Source organism: Saimiri boliviensis, chromosome 11 (genome assembly GCF_048565385.1).
Source record: "Saimiri boliviensis isolate mSaiBol1 chromosome 11, mSaiBol1.pri, whole genome shotgun sequence".
In the NCBI taxonomy this organism is placed as follows: Eukaryota; Metazoa; Chordata; class Mammalia; order Primates; family Cebidae; genus Saimiri; species Saimiri boliviensis.
This window is the reverse complement of record NC_133459.1, coordinates 15,660,886-15,677,364: the sequence shown is the minus strand read 5'-3', so window position 1 is coordinate 15,677,364 and position 16,479 is coordinate 15,660,886. Positions and strand designations below refer to the sequence as shown.

Here is a 16,479-nt window from a genome sequence, read left to right as displayed (position 1 = left end):
CACAGGAGGGTGGATGCTGCTGACCCCTCATGCCCCCCTCCCCCCCACTCCCTGCTCCCTGCTCCCTCACTTGGGGAAGCTGCTCCCGATGAGGATCCGGCCCAGGGGGTACTCCATGCCGCCCACCGTGACAGGCGGGCTGACGTCCAGGTTGCCAAAGGAGTCAAGGCTGGAGGGAGCAGCAGATGGGATCTCCCGGGTCACGTATCCAAAGTCAGGACCCTATGGAAGGAGCAGCGAGACCCCCCCACCCGAAGAAGGAGAGGTCAGTGAGGCCAGGACAAGATGGTTCTTAGAGCAGGGGGAAGATGCTGAGGGACTCCCAGTCCCTGGCTCTTGGTGCCTGAAAAACGACCTCTATCCACTGTTTACAAATCCCCCCGGGCTCCGAGAACCATGCAGTTAAAGTCAAATCAATAACCAAAAGATAACTAGAAATTCCCGCAAATGTTTGAGAATTAAGCAATACACACCTAAAGAATCCAGGGATCAAAGAAGAAATCAAAGTGGAGATTAGACAAGATTTTAAAGTGAAAGTTCATGAAAATCTACTGTCTTTTAACAGTACAGTAAAAGGCATGGGAGGATGGTGAGGCACACGGCTAGGGAGTTCCAGAGCTCTAGACACATGTCTAGACCAAGCATGGTGGCGCACACCTGTGGACCCAGCTCCTCAGGAGGCTGAAGTGGGACGATGGCTTAAGCCCAGGAGGTTGAGGCTGCAGTGAGCTAGAATCGTATGACTGCACTCCAGCCTGGGTGACAGAGAAAGACCCTGTCTCATAAAATAAAATAAAAAACACAGGTATTTTTTTGGGAAGAGAAAAGGCTGAAAAATCTTAGTTTCCATTTCAAACTAGAAAAGGAACAGCAAACTAAACACAAAGAAAGTAGAAAATGAAAATGATTAAGATGAGAGCAGGGCCAGGGGCGGTGGCTCACCCCCGTCATCCCAGCACTTTGGGAGGCAGAGGCAGGCGGATCACAAGGTCAGGAGATCAAGACCATCCTGGCCAACATGGTGAAACCCTGTTTCTACTAAAAATACAAAAATCAGCAGGGCATGGTGACACGCACCTGTAGTCCCAGCTACTTAGGAGGCTGAGGCAGGAGAATTGCTTGAACCCAGGAGGCGGAGGTTGCAGTGAGCCAAATTCATGCCACTGCACTCCAGCCTGGGCAACAGAGCAAGACTTGGTCTCAAAAAAAGAAAAAAAAAAAAAAAAAAAGACAAGAGATGAAATCAGTAAAAAACTCCGCCAGCTCCTGTAGGCCAAGCCTGGGGCAGGGCAGGTGGATCCCCCGCCAGCACGCTGGCCTTAGTGGGTGCACTCGCCTGCAGGGTTCATTGTCACCTGATCCCTCCAGGCTGGGATGAATGTCCCTGCTGTGTGTGCCCACAGACTGCACCCCATCACAGCTCCCAGCTGGACCAGCACTGTCCCAGCAGTGGGCGAGTGGGAGCCGGGAAACAGGCAGAGACTGTGGGCTCACCTCGAGGGGTAGCGCAGCCTCAAGGCTGAGTGCCGGACTTTAGGGACAGCCCCTTTAGCTTTGCATCTTGGTGCCCCCATTAACTTGCTGCATGGCCTTGGGCAAGTTGCTTAACCTCCCTGAGCCTTGATTTCTTCATCCATGAAGGGAATAATGAAAGCACTTATTCATAGGCGTGCCCTACGGAATAAATGAGGTAAGCCATGGAAAACTAAGAAACAGCGCCTGGAACGCAATACGTAATGGTGGGTGCTGTGGTTGCCATCTTGCACACAGGAGGTAGCCCAGTGTCTGGCACATAGCAGGTGTTCAGAAAACATTTGACACCTAAAGAGAGGCCCTAGCTCTTAAGAACAGCAGCTAGGCAGGCTCGCTAAGGGTGCATTCCCTCCAAAAGGCAGTTTGGTGTCCTCTAGAGCTGACCACAATGCGAATTTCCCCAACACAGGAACAATCAGAATGCTGCCTATTTGCATGCGATTTGCATATCGTTTCCATCTCTTGCCCAACCTCTCCACTGGTTCCCCAGTTTGCTGATATCCCGCGTCCTGTATCCATCTGCCCCCTCTTCCTGTTCTCTGGTCCCTACAGGACCAGGCCGAGAGGAGACTTCACTATTGCCCCCCCAGGAGGACCCACCCAGGGTTTCCGCACTCTGCCTGTCACCACATACCAGGATCCTCTTATAGGGGAAATCCCTCAGACCTCTGTTCCGGGGGGAGTCAAAGACCACGGGGAAGGATTTGTGAGGGGCCTCGATGTAGCCAAACTCCATCTCATCCTGGGAGGGGAGACATGAAAAAGTGACTGTGACCTTTTTCGGGTGGTTTACGGAGCAGGGTGAGCCCCACCAGGCCTGGGGCAGCGCAGGGCAGCATGTCTTCCCTAAGACCTGGCGACGGGGCAGAGGTAGAAGTGAGCCCTCTTAGGACCCAAGCCAGGAGAGGACTCTCGTCTGGGACCAGAGCATGTGGAGGGAAGCAGTGGGGTTGGGGCTGATGCAGGAGCAGAAGAGCCGTCGCCCCAGAGGCCTGGCCCCGGCTGCCCTGGCTTCTCCAGCCACACTGAGGTCCAAGCAGGAGCCCGTGCGGCTTCCCTTTCCCCAAGCCAGGCTGCAGGCCTCCCGGGCTGCCCCAACTCTCTTCTGGAGTCAGCTTCCGCTCCCACCTGGATCCAGCGGTCATTTCGATTTTCAACCCGAGGGCAGATGACCAGCTTGCAGCTGGCTTTCACCGTCAGGTAAGACATGTCCTCCAGAAATTTCTCATTGGAGCCGTGCTCGTCCAGCACACTGTAAAAGACAGTGAGAGGGGAGCGTGCTAAAGACCCCCGACTGTGGCTGAGGTGTGGGTGGCCTTCTTCAGTCTGTGCTGGGCCTGTGTAGCCTCTGGGGAACAGGGGTTCCAGACCATGACCTTGAGAGGCTCATAGGCCCATGGGGAAGATGGATAAAGTCTGCAGATCACATCAGGTGGCAGGTGCAAGGTGAGGCGTTAAGCGCAGGCTGGGGAGCCCAGAGGCAGGGCGCCTGACCCAGCACAGGGAGTCAGGAGAGTAGCCCGGGAGGTGACCTGGGGCTGAATCTTAAGGGTTAAGGTAGCAGTGAGGAGCAGGTAGCCCTGTGTGCTCCTGTTCCACCCAATTGGCCTATGCCGAGGGGTCAGGGGAGGGTTAGCAGGCAGGAGGAGAGCTTCTTGTTAATACCTGTACACACCTAGACCCAGGGAAGCAGAGCAAACCTGTTCGACCACACCCTTCCCAGCCTTTTAACTTCTGTCCAGCTCAACTGTGGCTTTTTCCAGTGCTCTGACCTCTGGCAAAGAGGCCTGGCAGGGCTTTGCCAATCGAGGCTGATCCTCCCCTCAAGGGCATGATGCGAATTCTGAGAGATGGCAGAAGGACCAGCGAGCTGGGTGAGATGGGGCTTGCCGTGGGCCCCGGATATGGGTTCCCATGTCCTCAGCAGGGATCGTACTTGTGTCACAGCGAGGGTAGGTCTCCTATGGCCACCAGCAACCTGTTGGCCCTGCTGCCCAGACTAACTCAGAGATGCTCCGGGGCTGCAGGAAGAGGACGGGACAGGGGCAGGGGCGGCCGGAGCTTGAGCTAATGACCTGGGTGGGGTCTTCGCTGCACGGGGCAGGGTGGGGCAGGGTGGGGCAGGGTGGGGCAGGGTGGGGCAGGGTGGGGCAGGGTGGGCCCAGCCTACCTTTGGCTGTCCTGCCACCCGCTCTGCCCGAAGGGTGCCCACCATGAATCCATTGGTCTGAGTGAAGGGTGCAGCCCTGACACAGCTTCTGTCCTGCCTCTGCACTCCAGACTCAGGGAGCGCTGGGGAAGGGAGCCTCACCTGCACACATACAGCTCCTGGGGAGGCTGAGTGTTCGGCGTCATGATCCAGGGGGCCATGCGGAAGGCCACAGTGTCTGTGAAGAGGGTCACCTCGAGCAGGGCCTAAGGGGAGAATGAGGACTCGGTGAGCCCTGCAGGGACCCCTAACCTGCCCAAGCCCCAGCAAGCCCCCCAGCCCCCACGCCCACCATCCAGTGCTGTACACACCCCCGCATCCACCAGGTTGACACTGAGGGAAACCAGCCCCGGGAAGTCGTCGTCGGGGAAGGTCAGCCCCTCCACGTAGAACCTGATCTCCTGCTCCCCTGGCTGCCGCTCAACTTGGTAGGACCGACACTGGGGCCCCAGCACCTGCTTGTAGTCGGAGAGAGAATTCCCACCTAGAAAGAACGAGAGTCAGGGGCCAGCGTGGAGACAGGGGTGAGGGGCCGCAAGCCCAGGAATCCAGGACACAGCCCCCTTTGTGGTTAGAGCCGCTTGGGTTCCCCTCCAGCTCTGCCACGTGCAAGCTGCGTGGCCTTGGCTCCGTGACTCAACCTCTCTGAGCCTCAGTTTCTCATCTGTAAAATGCCTAACACTACATTTCTCGTGAAACCAATATAAACTTTAAACCAAATAACGAGATAAAAGCACCTGGCATAAAAGGTGAAAGCTACCCATGCATAGATATGCAAAATGTGCAAAATGTGATATATTCATAAGATGGAATACTTTTAATTTATAAGCAGTAATGACCAGCCAGGTATAGTGGCTCATGTCTGTAATCCCAGCACTTTGGGAGGCTAAGGCGGGAGGATCGCTTGAGACCAGCCTGGGCATCATAGCAAGACCCCATCTTTACAGAAAATGTCGAAAAATAGCCAGGCACGGTGACACATGTCTGTAGTCCCAGCTACTGGGGAGGCTGAGATGGGAGTATCGCTTGAGCCCAGGAGTTCAAGGCTGCAGAGAGCTGTGATAGTATCACTACACACCAGCCTGGGCAACAGTGAGATCCTGTCTCTAAAACATAAGAAAAGTAATGAAGCATTGATTCATGTCACCATGGATGAACACTGAAGACATTCTGCTAACTAAAAACCATAGAGTGTGGTTCCATATATATGAAATGTGCAGATAGGGAATTCCATAGATGCAGAAAGCTGAGCAGTGGCTGCACACAGCGGGAGAGGCGGTCCATTCACTTGTGGAGACTTTGCTCACGTCCTGGTGTCACACTAAGTGCTTTTAAGCTGAGTCCTCTGCCTAAACGCCCACCACTGGTGCGTGGGAGGGAACATTCTGGCTCCTGCCGAGCTCATTTAGCTGGAATAACAAGTTCTGGGTCAGTTTGAACAGAGCAGGGTGAAGGGGAAACAGGAAGGGGAAGGAGACGCCTGTTGCCGTTTGTAGAAAGAAGGAAGAGCACTCAGGGTTAAGGAGTGGTAGGTTTTTTATTATTTTATTTCACTTTTTTATTTATTTGAGACGGGGTCTCACTCTGCCTCCCAGGCTGGAGTGCAGTGGCACGAACATGGCTCCCTGCAGGCTTGACTTCCCCAGCTCAAGCGATCCTCCCACTTCAGCCTCCAGAGTAGCTGGGACTACAGGCTAATTTTTTTGTATGTTCTGTAGAGACAAGGTTTTGCCATGTTGCCCAAGGTGGTCTCAAACTCTTGGGCTCAAATGATCCTCCTGCCTTGGTCTCCCAAAGTGCTGAAATTACAGGCATAAGCCACTGTCCCCAGCCTTTCTTTTTTTTTTTTTGAGATGAGTTGTAACTCTGTTGCCCAGGCTGGAGTGCAGTGGAGCGATCTCAGCTCACTGCCACCTCTGTCTGCCTCCTGGGTTCAAGTGATTGTCCTGCCTCAGCCTCCCAAGTAGCTGGGACTACAGGCATGAGTTACCACACCCAGCTATTTTGTATTTTTATTTTATTATTTATTTGTTTATTTATTTTTTGAGACAGAGTCTTGCTCTGTCGCCCAGGCTGGAGTTCAGTGGCCTCGGCTCACTGCAACCTCCGCCTCCTGGGTTCAAGTGATTCTCCTGCCTCAGCTTCCTGAGTAGCTGGGATTATAGGCTCTCGCCACCATGCCCAACTAATTTTTGTGTTTTTAGTAGAGATGGGGTTTCACCATGAGGGTCAGGCTAGTCTTGAACCCCTGACTTTGTGATCTGCCCGCCTTGGCCTCCCAAAGTGCTAGGATGACAGGTGTGAGCCACCCTGCCTAGCCTAATTTTTGTATTTTTAATAGAGACGGGGTTTCACTATGTTGGCCAGGCTGGTCTTGAACTCCTGACCTCAGGTGATCCGCCTGCCTCGGCCTCCCAAAGTGCTGGGATTACAGATGTGAGCCATCGTGCCCAGCCTTGGCCATATTTTTTAAAGCCACAGACTGATTAATAAAAACTGGTAGCAAAGTTGGGTTCTGGAGGCAGCGGCAGGGCCTGGGCCTCAGCCTCGCTGGTCCTCACCCCCTCCCTTCCTGGACGGTGCTTGGCAGCCAGCTCAGTCCACACTGATTGGCCAGAGGAGGGAACAGGGGTGGGGCAATGGTGTAAGGAAGAGCTTTGGTGCACCCAGGACCCCTGGGTTGGGATGCCTGCTCCCCCAGATGGTTGTACCACCGTGAATTCCTGCATCAGAGCCTCCGTTTCCCTCTCCGGAAAATGAAACCCATTGTTGAATCTCCTCCTTGGGGACTGTATTTTGTACTGATGGAGTGGTTGTGTGTGAGCTGCATGAGAGTTACAAAAAGGTGACGGAGACAAAGAGAGAGAGATGGGGGGAGGAGAGGAGAGACATGGATGGAGCCGGGAGGACAAGCCCCATCAGGCCACTCACCCCGAGCACAGAAGACCCTCACTCTTTTGGAATCAGAAAAGGACACATTCAAGACAAGCTTGTGACTGTCGAAGAGCTTGTCGGGGCCATTGCAGCTCAGCACCATTGGGGACATGTCCTGCAGGTCTGGAGAGAGTGGCTCCCTTGAGATAGCGCTTTCTCCACCCCAGCAGGATAGCCCCATCCCCCATCCTCACTGCCCAGACAACACCTTGGGTCACTCACCAGCCAGTGACCTCAGCTGGCTGTGGGTGAGGTCAGGCTCCGTGGACCTGTGATTGTCCCGGTCACAGTTCACCAGCAAGATAGCCCCATAGCCCTCAGGGCCCCAGCACCAGGTTGCCTGTAGCAAAACAAGATGCCTTATGATCAGTGGGACCAGGAGGCTCCAGGAAGGGGTTCTAGACATCGCCAGGGTGGGCTGCCCTGTTAGATTGTGGACTTCCATACTCTGGGTTTGCTTAAAGATTTTAAGAAGGATTATTTGGGGAATGGAGTTCCAGGAAAGGCTCTAGACCCACCTCATCCTTGTGCAGTGAGCAACCTGTATAGCCATGTACAGTGGCTCTGTTCAGCCACCACACTGGGGAAGCAAAGGTGTTGTCACCACACCCGGAAATGGCCTTCGAAAGCTAGCTGAGCTTTAGCTCTGCTAAAGTCATGGTGGGCACGCCATGACCTTGGTGAGGGGCGGGATCTGGAGAATCTTTAGGAGACCCTCTCCATCCCGGCCCTCTCCTGGGACATGTCCCATAGACATCTCGGGCATCTCCCTGCAGGTGTGCAGGCTCTGCAAGCTGAGGTCTGAGCCGGGGCAGGAAAGACGGCTGGAGCCCTCCCTCCTCCGTGGTTGCCCCTCTCCCCAGCACGCCTCCCCACTAGACCCATGAGGCAGGGCTCACTTTCCCCATTTCACAGAAGAGGGCGGGGAGGTTCTGGGAGGTGAGCTCCAAGTGGCATAGCTGGCCTTCAAATCCAGGTCCTTAGGATTGCACAGGGCCACTGTTAGCCTTTATGGCACTCTGCAACAGGGCCCCAGACATGATTTGTATCATAGTTGCCACCGTGCCCAAGCACGCTTGTGCAGTGAGCAACCCACACAGCCATCCATGGCAGCCCTGCCCAGCTTATCCTCAAAGCCTTGTGATCCAGGCTGCCTCTCTGGAGCCTTTCCCTTCAAATTGTACCTTCCACCCCTCCCAGGACAGCTTCCAGGTGCTTCCTGTGGGGTGACGCCCTGAGCCCACCCTGTCCTCCTCTTTACTCTCCAGGCTTTTCCTGGGGCTGACCACCATAGCCTCCTCTACCCGAAGACTTGTCTTCTTGCTTTCAGTCACTCAACAGCCTTTTAGGAAGCACTCCTGAGTGTTTAGGGCTCCAAACATAGCCCTCAAAATTAAAAAAGGCAGCAGGCAAAAGAATCAATTCCAATCTCAAGGTGGCACAAGAGAGACCCAGAGAGGGTAAGCTGTTTTCCAGCAGTCACACAGCATGTCAGTTACAGGGTGTAGGTTGATGTCTACTCATGCCCATACGGCTGTCCTCAGATGGGTTCTCTACACAGTTGGATACTGCAGACCCTGGGGATCCGTCACTCTTCTGGAGGAAGGCCACGATCCACTCAGGACCACCCCAAGTTTGCCTTTCAACCCTGCAGTCCTGGATTCCCAGGAGGGTCTCACCTTGTCCCCTCGGCTTCTCTCCACCTTGCCTGTGCGGCCCGTGTCAACGTCAAGGGAAATATCTGCAAAGGGATAGACAGGGGCTTCCAGGGGCTCATCCAGCCCCATCCTCACAGCCCTAAAGTCCAGGCTGGGTAAACTCCGACCCCTCCCAAGCTCATGAGGACCAGGATGCCCTGCCCTGCCCTGGGCTCCAGACCTAACACTTGGGAGGCTCTTGAGGCTTGCCCTGTGGTTCTGGGAGTTCGAGGGACCCAAACCTTCGGCTCTTGAGTCACTTCCTCACCTGTTCATGTCCACCTGCTGGCTCTAGGTGGCCTTGGGGTTCTAGATCATATGCTGGTGACCCCAAACTCTGGCAACTGGGGACATGGCCTGAGGTTCTGGGGGCTGCCCTTCCATCGCCCTGGGCCCTAGCTGAAGGGGGCACGTGGCTCTCCACAGTTCCGTGCTGGGTCTTAGAGGTCTAATGAGGGTCTGCATGGGACTCCGGATAAGGGAGGCCTAGTGTGGGTCTGGCTGTTGTTCACTGGGAGTGAAGTTTCTAGATCCCTGTGGTCCTAAGGACTGCCGGGTCTCAAGCCCTGTGGATCCAGAGTGGACAGAAGGTCCCTGAGGAATCCAAGTCCCTCCGCAGTGGAGGAAGCTAGCCATGGGTCTTCCTCTCCAAGGAACACACTAAGACCCTCGAAGAGCCAACCTGGGGGGCGCGAGGGGATATGTGGGCCCCCGGGAGGTGCTACTTACCGACACCAGTGAGGTAAAGCACACTGTGGCCCAGGGCTCTGCCCTCCTGCTCCCCAAAGTAGGAGACCTTCACCTGTGGAACACAGCCCTCAGCCCACACGGCCACCACCTTCAGAGATGGCGGTGGCAGAGGCGGTGGGGGACACATCCTGACAGCCCTGCTTAGAGGTGCGGGAGGCATGGAGACCCCCAGTCTCCGCAGTCCCAAGACTCAAAGGTGCCCGGCTGGGATAGTCAGAGCTGCCTTCTCCAAGAGGCTGTGGAGAACACCCTGGCTCCCGGAGCAGATGTTAGGAGCAAGGAGGGTGGGGTCAGGGTGGAGGGATGGGAGGGCGGGGCAGCTCCCAGCAGGAGCAGCTGGCAGATGAGGGAGGAGCAGCTGGCTCCATCGACTTAGGCGAGTCTCTCCGCCCCTCTACCCCTCGAGTGCTTCCTGTGTAAAATGGGAATGAGAGCCCCCACTCCATCATCACAGCCCGTGCTCACAGAGCTTAGAGCATGGTCCAGACTCCACGCCAAGCCTTCCACCCGGGCCATCCCAGGGAGCCCCTGAGATGAGACGGTCCAGGCCCTGCCTGCAGTCCCAGCAGTCCCTCGGCGAGCAAGCAGAGGAGGTGGGATCTGAGCCCACACTGGGCTCCTGAGCCCCTCTCTCAGCAGCTGCCCCATCCCTGCCTTTTCCCTGTGGGGGAGAAAGGGCCATGTCTAGGATTTGGTGGGTCACTGTGTGCCATGAGTGCCCAGGGCTGGGGCGAGTGAGGAGGGAATCGTCTGAGCTTCGGGCAGGCGATGAGAGAGAAGGTGGGCTGGGCATGGGAAATCCATGCACCCAAAGGTGTGGACACGGCCATGTGCACGTGCACGGGTTCTTGCTGTGCAGTCCTGCCCACACGAGAGCAGCGGGGCTGCTTTCGGGGTCTGTGTGTCGGCTGAATACGGGGATTAATGTGAGGTTGTCAGTGAATCTGAGGGGTGATTAGAATTTGTGTTTTGTGGGAGTACTCGTGTGTACACGTGTGATATGGGGGCGGTGGTGAGGTTTGCGTGTTTTGGGCGTCTGTGGAGTCGTAGCAGGGTATGTTTTGTGTATGTCGTGTGAGAAGCTTTGTGAGCTTTGGTTAAGTGGGGAGCTTTGGAATGGGAGTTGCCATGGTGGGGGTCTTACCTTGGATCCCACCCTTTTCTCTGAGAAAGTGGCCTCTTACCTTGAAGTCCTTTAATTCCTTACTGGCTGTGCCCACAGATACGGCCACGTCTGCATCAGTGTCCAGGGGCCAGCTGGCCTTGCCTATGGGCTTTGACACGTGTGTGCGGTCATAGACCATGAAGACCTCCACACCGGAGCTCCCAGAGACCCCGAAGCTGCTGGCACCCTTGGGCACATCACTGACAGAGAAGGGAGAGGGGAAGAGACCCGGCGCTCAGGAGAGTGGCCACAGTGGGGTGGGGCCTGGGCTGCCAGGCCGTTCAAACAGCACCCCTTAACAGCCAGGCCAGGAAGGCACGGGGCAGTGCTACTGGCCAGGAGATCAAGCTCGGCTAAGCTTTAGGGCACCAGGACATGATGGGAAAGCCCTGGACAACCCCAGCCCACACCCAAGTCTCTTCCAGATCTGACACCCAAACTCTCCGGCTCAACAGGAAATCCACTACCCCACCACCTCTCACCACCTCCACTGGCGTCACTGCCCTAGCCACCATCACTCCTCAGCTGGATCACAGAGCAGCTTTCTCATGGGTCCGTGGTCCCACCCGGGCCCCTGCAGTCCTGCACACAGCAGAGCTTCTTTTTCCTTTGCTTGAAAGCAGTGGTTTCCATCAAACCCAGAACAAGCAGAATTCTTTCACCGAGCTGCTCACGAGGCCCTTCCGACGTGCCCCTGACACCCCGCTGACCTCCTCCCTCTTACACTTCCCCTGGCTCAGTCCGCTCCAGCCATGCTGGCCTTCCCGTTGTGTCAGGAAGATGCCAGGCTGTCCTGCCTCAGGGTCTTGGCACTGGCTGCTCCTGCCACATCAACTGCTCCTCCCCGAGATGCCACAAGGCTCCCTCCCTTGCCCTCTTCAGGGCTCCGCCTAAGTATCACCTTCTCAGCAAGCGCCCGCCGTCGCTCTGTTTAATGCTGCACCTGGACCATCTTTCCGCTCGTCACCCCCCATCTCCCTTCCCATGATTCCTTTTTTTTATATATATATATCTTTTTTTGAGACAGAGTCTCACTCCGTCACCAGGTACCAGGCTGGAGTGCAGTGGCATGACCTCGGCTCACTGCAACCTCCGCCTCCTGGGTTCAAGCAATTCTCCTGCCTCAGCCTCCCCAGTAGCTGGGACTACAGGTGCACGCCACCATGCCCAGCTAATTTTTTGTGTGTTTTTAGTAGAGACGAGGTTTCACCATGTTGGCCAGGATGGTCTCGATCTCTTGACCTCTTGATCTGCCCACCTCAGCCTCCCAAAGTGCTGGGATTACAGGTATGAGCCACCGCGCCTGGCCGATTCCTTTTTTTTTTTAGATAGAATCTCACTCTTGCCCAGGTTGGAGTGCAGTGGGGTGCGATCTTAGCTCACGGCAACCTGGGCCTCCCAGGTTTAAGCAGTTCTCCCACCCCAATGCCAGTCAATTGTCCGTCTCTCTTGTGAGAAGGTCAGCTCCACAAGGGCAGGAATTTTATCTGTTTTGTTCACAGCTGCATCCCCAGCACCTATAACAGCGTCTGGTACATGGCAGGTGCTCCGTAAACACTTGTTAATGAATGGACGGATCCCATTTTCTGCCACTGTGCAGGGGGGTTCTCAAGCCCCTGAACTTGAGCGAGATCTAGAACTTGACTAACTCCTGTACCCAGCGTCACTTCTTCCATCACCCAATACACCATGTTCACCTGATACACCAGAGCTCTGGGATCAAGAATGGGTGTTGAGAAGCCTCCCATCCACCTTGGTCCCAGCCTGGGGCACTCATCTGCCAGGTTCCCACCCTACTCCTCATATCACCAGCTGCTCCCAGCCACACCTGGTCCGGGCCAGCACACAGGTTCAGATGGGGATGCCCTGCAAACTCAGGCTACAGGGCACCCAGAGCGAAACCAACAGGGCCTCTGGGGGTGGCATCCCATTCTTCTTCATCCCCTGCGTAAGTGTGAACTGTGGCTTCTGTGTGCCAGGCACTGCAGTAACCTCCAGAGTTCCAAGAGGCTCTTGGGCCCAAGGCGCTCACACCCTAGAGGGGAGGTCAAGCCAGAGAACTACACATTGCTGCTTGTTCTTCCTTTGCACGTCGGGGCTCTCTGACATCATCCCCTGCAGCAGAGCCGTCAGCCACCAGGACACCACCAAGGTCGAGTGCGCTTACAGACATCCACCTGACCGCAAAGATGCTGCTGGAGGAATTTTGTGTTCTGCATATTCTCTTGCCTTCATTCTTTCCTAGACCCCTAAAAATCCACCCAAATATTCAACCCTCTGGAGAAACCAAACCCCCTCCCCAACCTCTGCCATGGTCACTTGGCCCCATCAAAACATTACTCCATTGACTGTGGTGACAAACGTTCCTAATCCCAACAAACCCAAGACCTATTTGGTGCTCCCTAAAGCTCATCGCAACCCCCCAAAGCCAAGATTATTATCCCCATTTTGCAGATGAGGCAGGAGTGGACAGGGGCCCCAGAGCCCCCGCAGGCTGCTGGCAAGACCCACCTTCCCATCCCCCACTCCTGATCTTACAATCACCACGTTCCACGGCACTTTTGGGGCTCCTCGAATCTTGCCTGCTCTTCCTCATCGTTTATATCAGTTACCATGGAAACCCCAAGTCTCCTGGACTCTCATCCTCTGGTCTGACCCCATTCCCCATCCCCCCTCCCACTCCCTTTCAATCCCAGCCACCATCATCTCCACGATATCCTCAGTCCTGCCCCAGAGAGTTTCCTTGACGTGTGCTGTAAAGGAAGCCTGCTCAAACAGTGGGCATGACCTCCCCTGCGGCCATCTCCATGGTGACTGCTTCCCCCTTACTCCCTCCAGCCCCTGGGCCTGGAGATGGGCAAGGGTCCCCCATGATCCTCAATGTCCCTTCCAGATCATCATCTTTCTTTGAGTCTGGCTGGAGTGCAATGACGAGATCTCAGCTCAACACAACCTCTGCCTCCCAGGTTCAAGTGATTCTCCTGCCCCAGCCTCCTGAGTAGCTGGGACTACAGTCATGTGCCACCACACCCAGCTAATTTTTTGTGTGTGGTTTTAGTAGAGACGGGTTTTCGCTGTGTTAGCCAGGATGGTCTTGATCTTCTGACCTCGTGATCCGCCCACCTTGGCCTCCCAAAGTGCTGGGATTACAGGCGTGAGCTACCACGCCTGGCCCATCTTTCTTTACTCCATAATCCCCCAGCTTTGCAGACTACACCACCCATCCGCAGGGACACCCCTGCACACCATCGCTCTGTCCTCATCTCGAGGGTGACAGCTCCTGCCATGTCCTCAGCCTTCTGCCGTCACCGGTTTATACTTCAACAGTGATGTAGATGGTGTGCTGTGCCCTGGTTCCTCAGTCCCTCGACCTCTTCCAATGCTCCTGTCCCCCACCTGGCGTCATCCCCTCCTTCCCAGGGCAGGCCCTGTAGAACGTCATTACCAGAAAACTGCACCCACTGCAAGCTTCCCCGTGAGCAGCCCGCTCGGACACTGCTTCCCAGCACTGCAGCTCACTCCTAACACACCAACGCCACCAGCCTTCAGCCCACCAGGACGCACGACCCTTGAAGTCTGAGTCCTCTGTACCCGCCTCCCACTGCTGTCCCCTGTACCCGCCTCCCACTGCTGTCCCCTGTACCCGCCTCCCACTGCTGTCCCCTGTACCCGCCTCCCACTGCTGTCCCTCACGCCCACTGTTTGAGCAGGCTTCCTTTACTTCCTTTCCTTCCCTCCTCCCTTCATCAGCACAGCTCCCAGTCCCCCACTGCGGCCACTACCTTGCCTCGCACCCTAATCTTTTGCTCATCTTTCCCTCCGTCAAGCTGCCTGGCAGAGCTCCAGCTACAATCAGACCCCACTCTCCACCCTCTGCACCTGCACCACGCAGCCGACCGCGGTTCACTTGGATTCATGAGTGCCGACCTCGAGGGATGCGAGACACACCCGGTGCCCCACGGCATTTCTCCAGGCTCTTTTCTCTTTCAGTGTCCTGGTGAAAGATTTCTTATCTTCTCCTGTCTCTGGGAGCCTCCCCCTCCTCCCACTCATCACTCGGAGCCACAACCTCCCTCCTCCCACCACCTCATCTCCCAGCCCGCCTGCCTCTGAGCCCACGGCCATGCCTGCCCTCCTGGGTCAAGGGGCTAGCTACCTGGGCTCTTGCCCAAGACCAGCCCTCCTGGGAGCACATCCCCTACTCAAGGGCATCACCCGCCTTGCCCCTTCTCCCTTCCTTGCACCCAGCACAGGCATGGTGAACAGCAGCCATCCCAAACTTACTCTGCCTTGACTCCCTCATTTCTTCTGTTCCCGTGACATCTCCAATTATTTCTTCTCTTGGCCTCTGCAGGCTGCCTCTAATCACCTTTCCTCCCTACCACACCAGGGAAACCCCACTGCTGCCAAGCCCGAGGGTCTTTCTCTTCTTCCCCCTCGTTGACCTGTCAGAGGCACTTGGCCCAAATGATCACCTGTCTTTGAAACACTTTCCCACTTGGCAGCTGGGACACAGGCTCTGCTTCCTCTCCCCTGACTCCCTGGCCTTTCCTCTGATGCCTTTGCTGTATCACTTTCCTGACCCCCTAACTCCAGGCAGTGGTGTGCTGCTAAATGTTTAACAACCCGCTCTCCGGAGTCAGGGGGTCCTATGCATATATATGTATATGTAAATTTATTATAAGTTTCACTGATGTAAATAATGTGTAGCACAAAATGTAAAAATAATATAATACATATTATTCTTTTTTCTTTTTTTTTTTTTTTTTTTTTGAGACAGGGTCTTGCTCTGTCGCCAGACTGAAGTGCAGTGGCGCAATCTCAGCTCACTGCAACCTCCGCCTCCTGGGTTCAAGCAATTCTTCCACCTCAGCCTCCCAAGTAGCTGGGACCACAGGTGCGTGCCACCATACCCAGCTAATTTTTGTATTTTTATTAGAGATGGGGTTTCACCATGTTGGCGAGGATGGTCTCGATCTCTTGACCTCGTGATCCGCACACCGTGGCCTCCCAAGGTGCTGGGATTATAGGCATGAGCCACCATGCCCAGCCTATAATACCTATTATTCTTTATTGTCAAATGTGTTGTAAATTCTATGTAGTCCATTGATTCTTCCAGATGCCCTCTCTTTTAACTGCAATCAATCTGTGGCTGCCAATTTGATCATGATTTGACCAATGCAATTGCACTGGAATCTGCTGATTCTTTCCTCCATAAGTTTATTGTCTTTAAATCTCATGTGTGACACAAACATTGGTTGATATTTTTGTTTGTGGTTACGAATAAGATGAAAGAAAAACAATGAAGATGCATGTCGCCCTTCATTCATTCATCTAGGATGAAAGCAACTTCTCTGTAGAATCAGATAATCCTGGAGGAATGAATACTTCAGTTTTTGGTGCTAACCACAATGTCACAGCTAGAGACGCAATACACCTTTAAGTTTGGTCGGTACTGTTAACCATTCTCCATCACTTTCTGAAGCTAGACATTCAACAAAACCATGAACGAAGCCCTGGTTTGTAGTCTTGACCAATTTCTGTGGTGTAAATACTCCCACTACGGTCAGTTTCAAGTTACCAGCCCAACATCCTTGGACTCAGAGTTTCAAAGAGTTGCGTAATAGCCCCTCACTGCGTCACTATTTCCACTACATATAGACAATGGTAGAATGCAGTAAAATAACTAGGTGGTGATGAGTTTTCAGTATTACTGCCTTTGTTTTTAATATAATTTAATTGTAAGTGTGTATAGTTTAATATTATATAATGGCTGTGTTTAACCAGGGGCTTGTAACCTTCCTAAAAAATAATCAGATCTCCTTGAGGAAGAACTCTGGTACATTGTCAAAAACTTACACTGTTCGTCTTTCTCCCAGCCTTCCCCAAGAGGACGTCCAGCTTTTTACCAGGGTGACTGTGCACTGGGGAAAGGAAGAACAGACGTTCCCGGTTTTCCTGCGCACTGGCCCTGAACTGATCTAGGAGACCCTAAACAGCACCCGGCAGAGCAGGGGCTCATGGAGGCCAGGTGATCCACCGAGTTTCAGCTCAGGTTCATCTCACAGTGGATCTAGTGGGCCCCTGAGCTCATCTGTGGTTCCTCACCACACCCCACAACAAGTTCCAAAATGTGTAATTGGAATAGACACCATCAGCAACGGGCAGAATCCCCACGCTGGTGCTCTTCA

At 54.6% G+C, this 16,479-nt stretch overlaps 1 protein-coding gene across 1 annotated transcript in view; it reads right to left on the bottom strand.

Moving 5' to 3' along the window:
- The window catches only part of PADI1 (peptidyl arginine deiminase 1), a 43,353-nt gene that overhangs the window by 13,137 nt on the left and 13,737 nt on the right, over positions 1-16,479 (bottom strand). Inside the window, exons 2-11 of the mRNA XM_003934958.4 lie at positions 10,308-10,488; positions 9,103-9,175; positions 8,356-8,417; positions 6,899-7,016; positions 6,674-6,799; positions 4,054-4,226; positions 3,845-3,948; positions 2,662-2,785; positions 2,168-2,275; positions 71-222 (exon numbers count right to left, since the gene is read on the bottom strand). Coding sequence (XP_003935007.3) covers positions 71-222; positions 2,168-2,275; positions 2,662-2,785; positions 3,845-3,948; positions 4,054-4,226; positions 6,674-6,799; positions 6,899-7,016; positions 8,356-8,417; positions 9,103-9,175; positions 10,308-10,488 — 1,221 coding nt within the window. The remainder of the gene's footprint in view (positions 1-70; positions 223-2,167; positions 2,276-2,661; positions 2,786-3,844; positions 3,949-4,053; positions 4,227-6,673; positions 6,800-6,898; positions 7,017-8,355; positions 8,418-9,102; positions 9,176-10,307; positions 10,489-16,479) is intronic.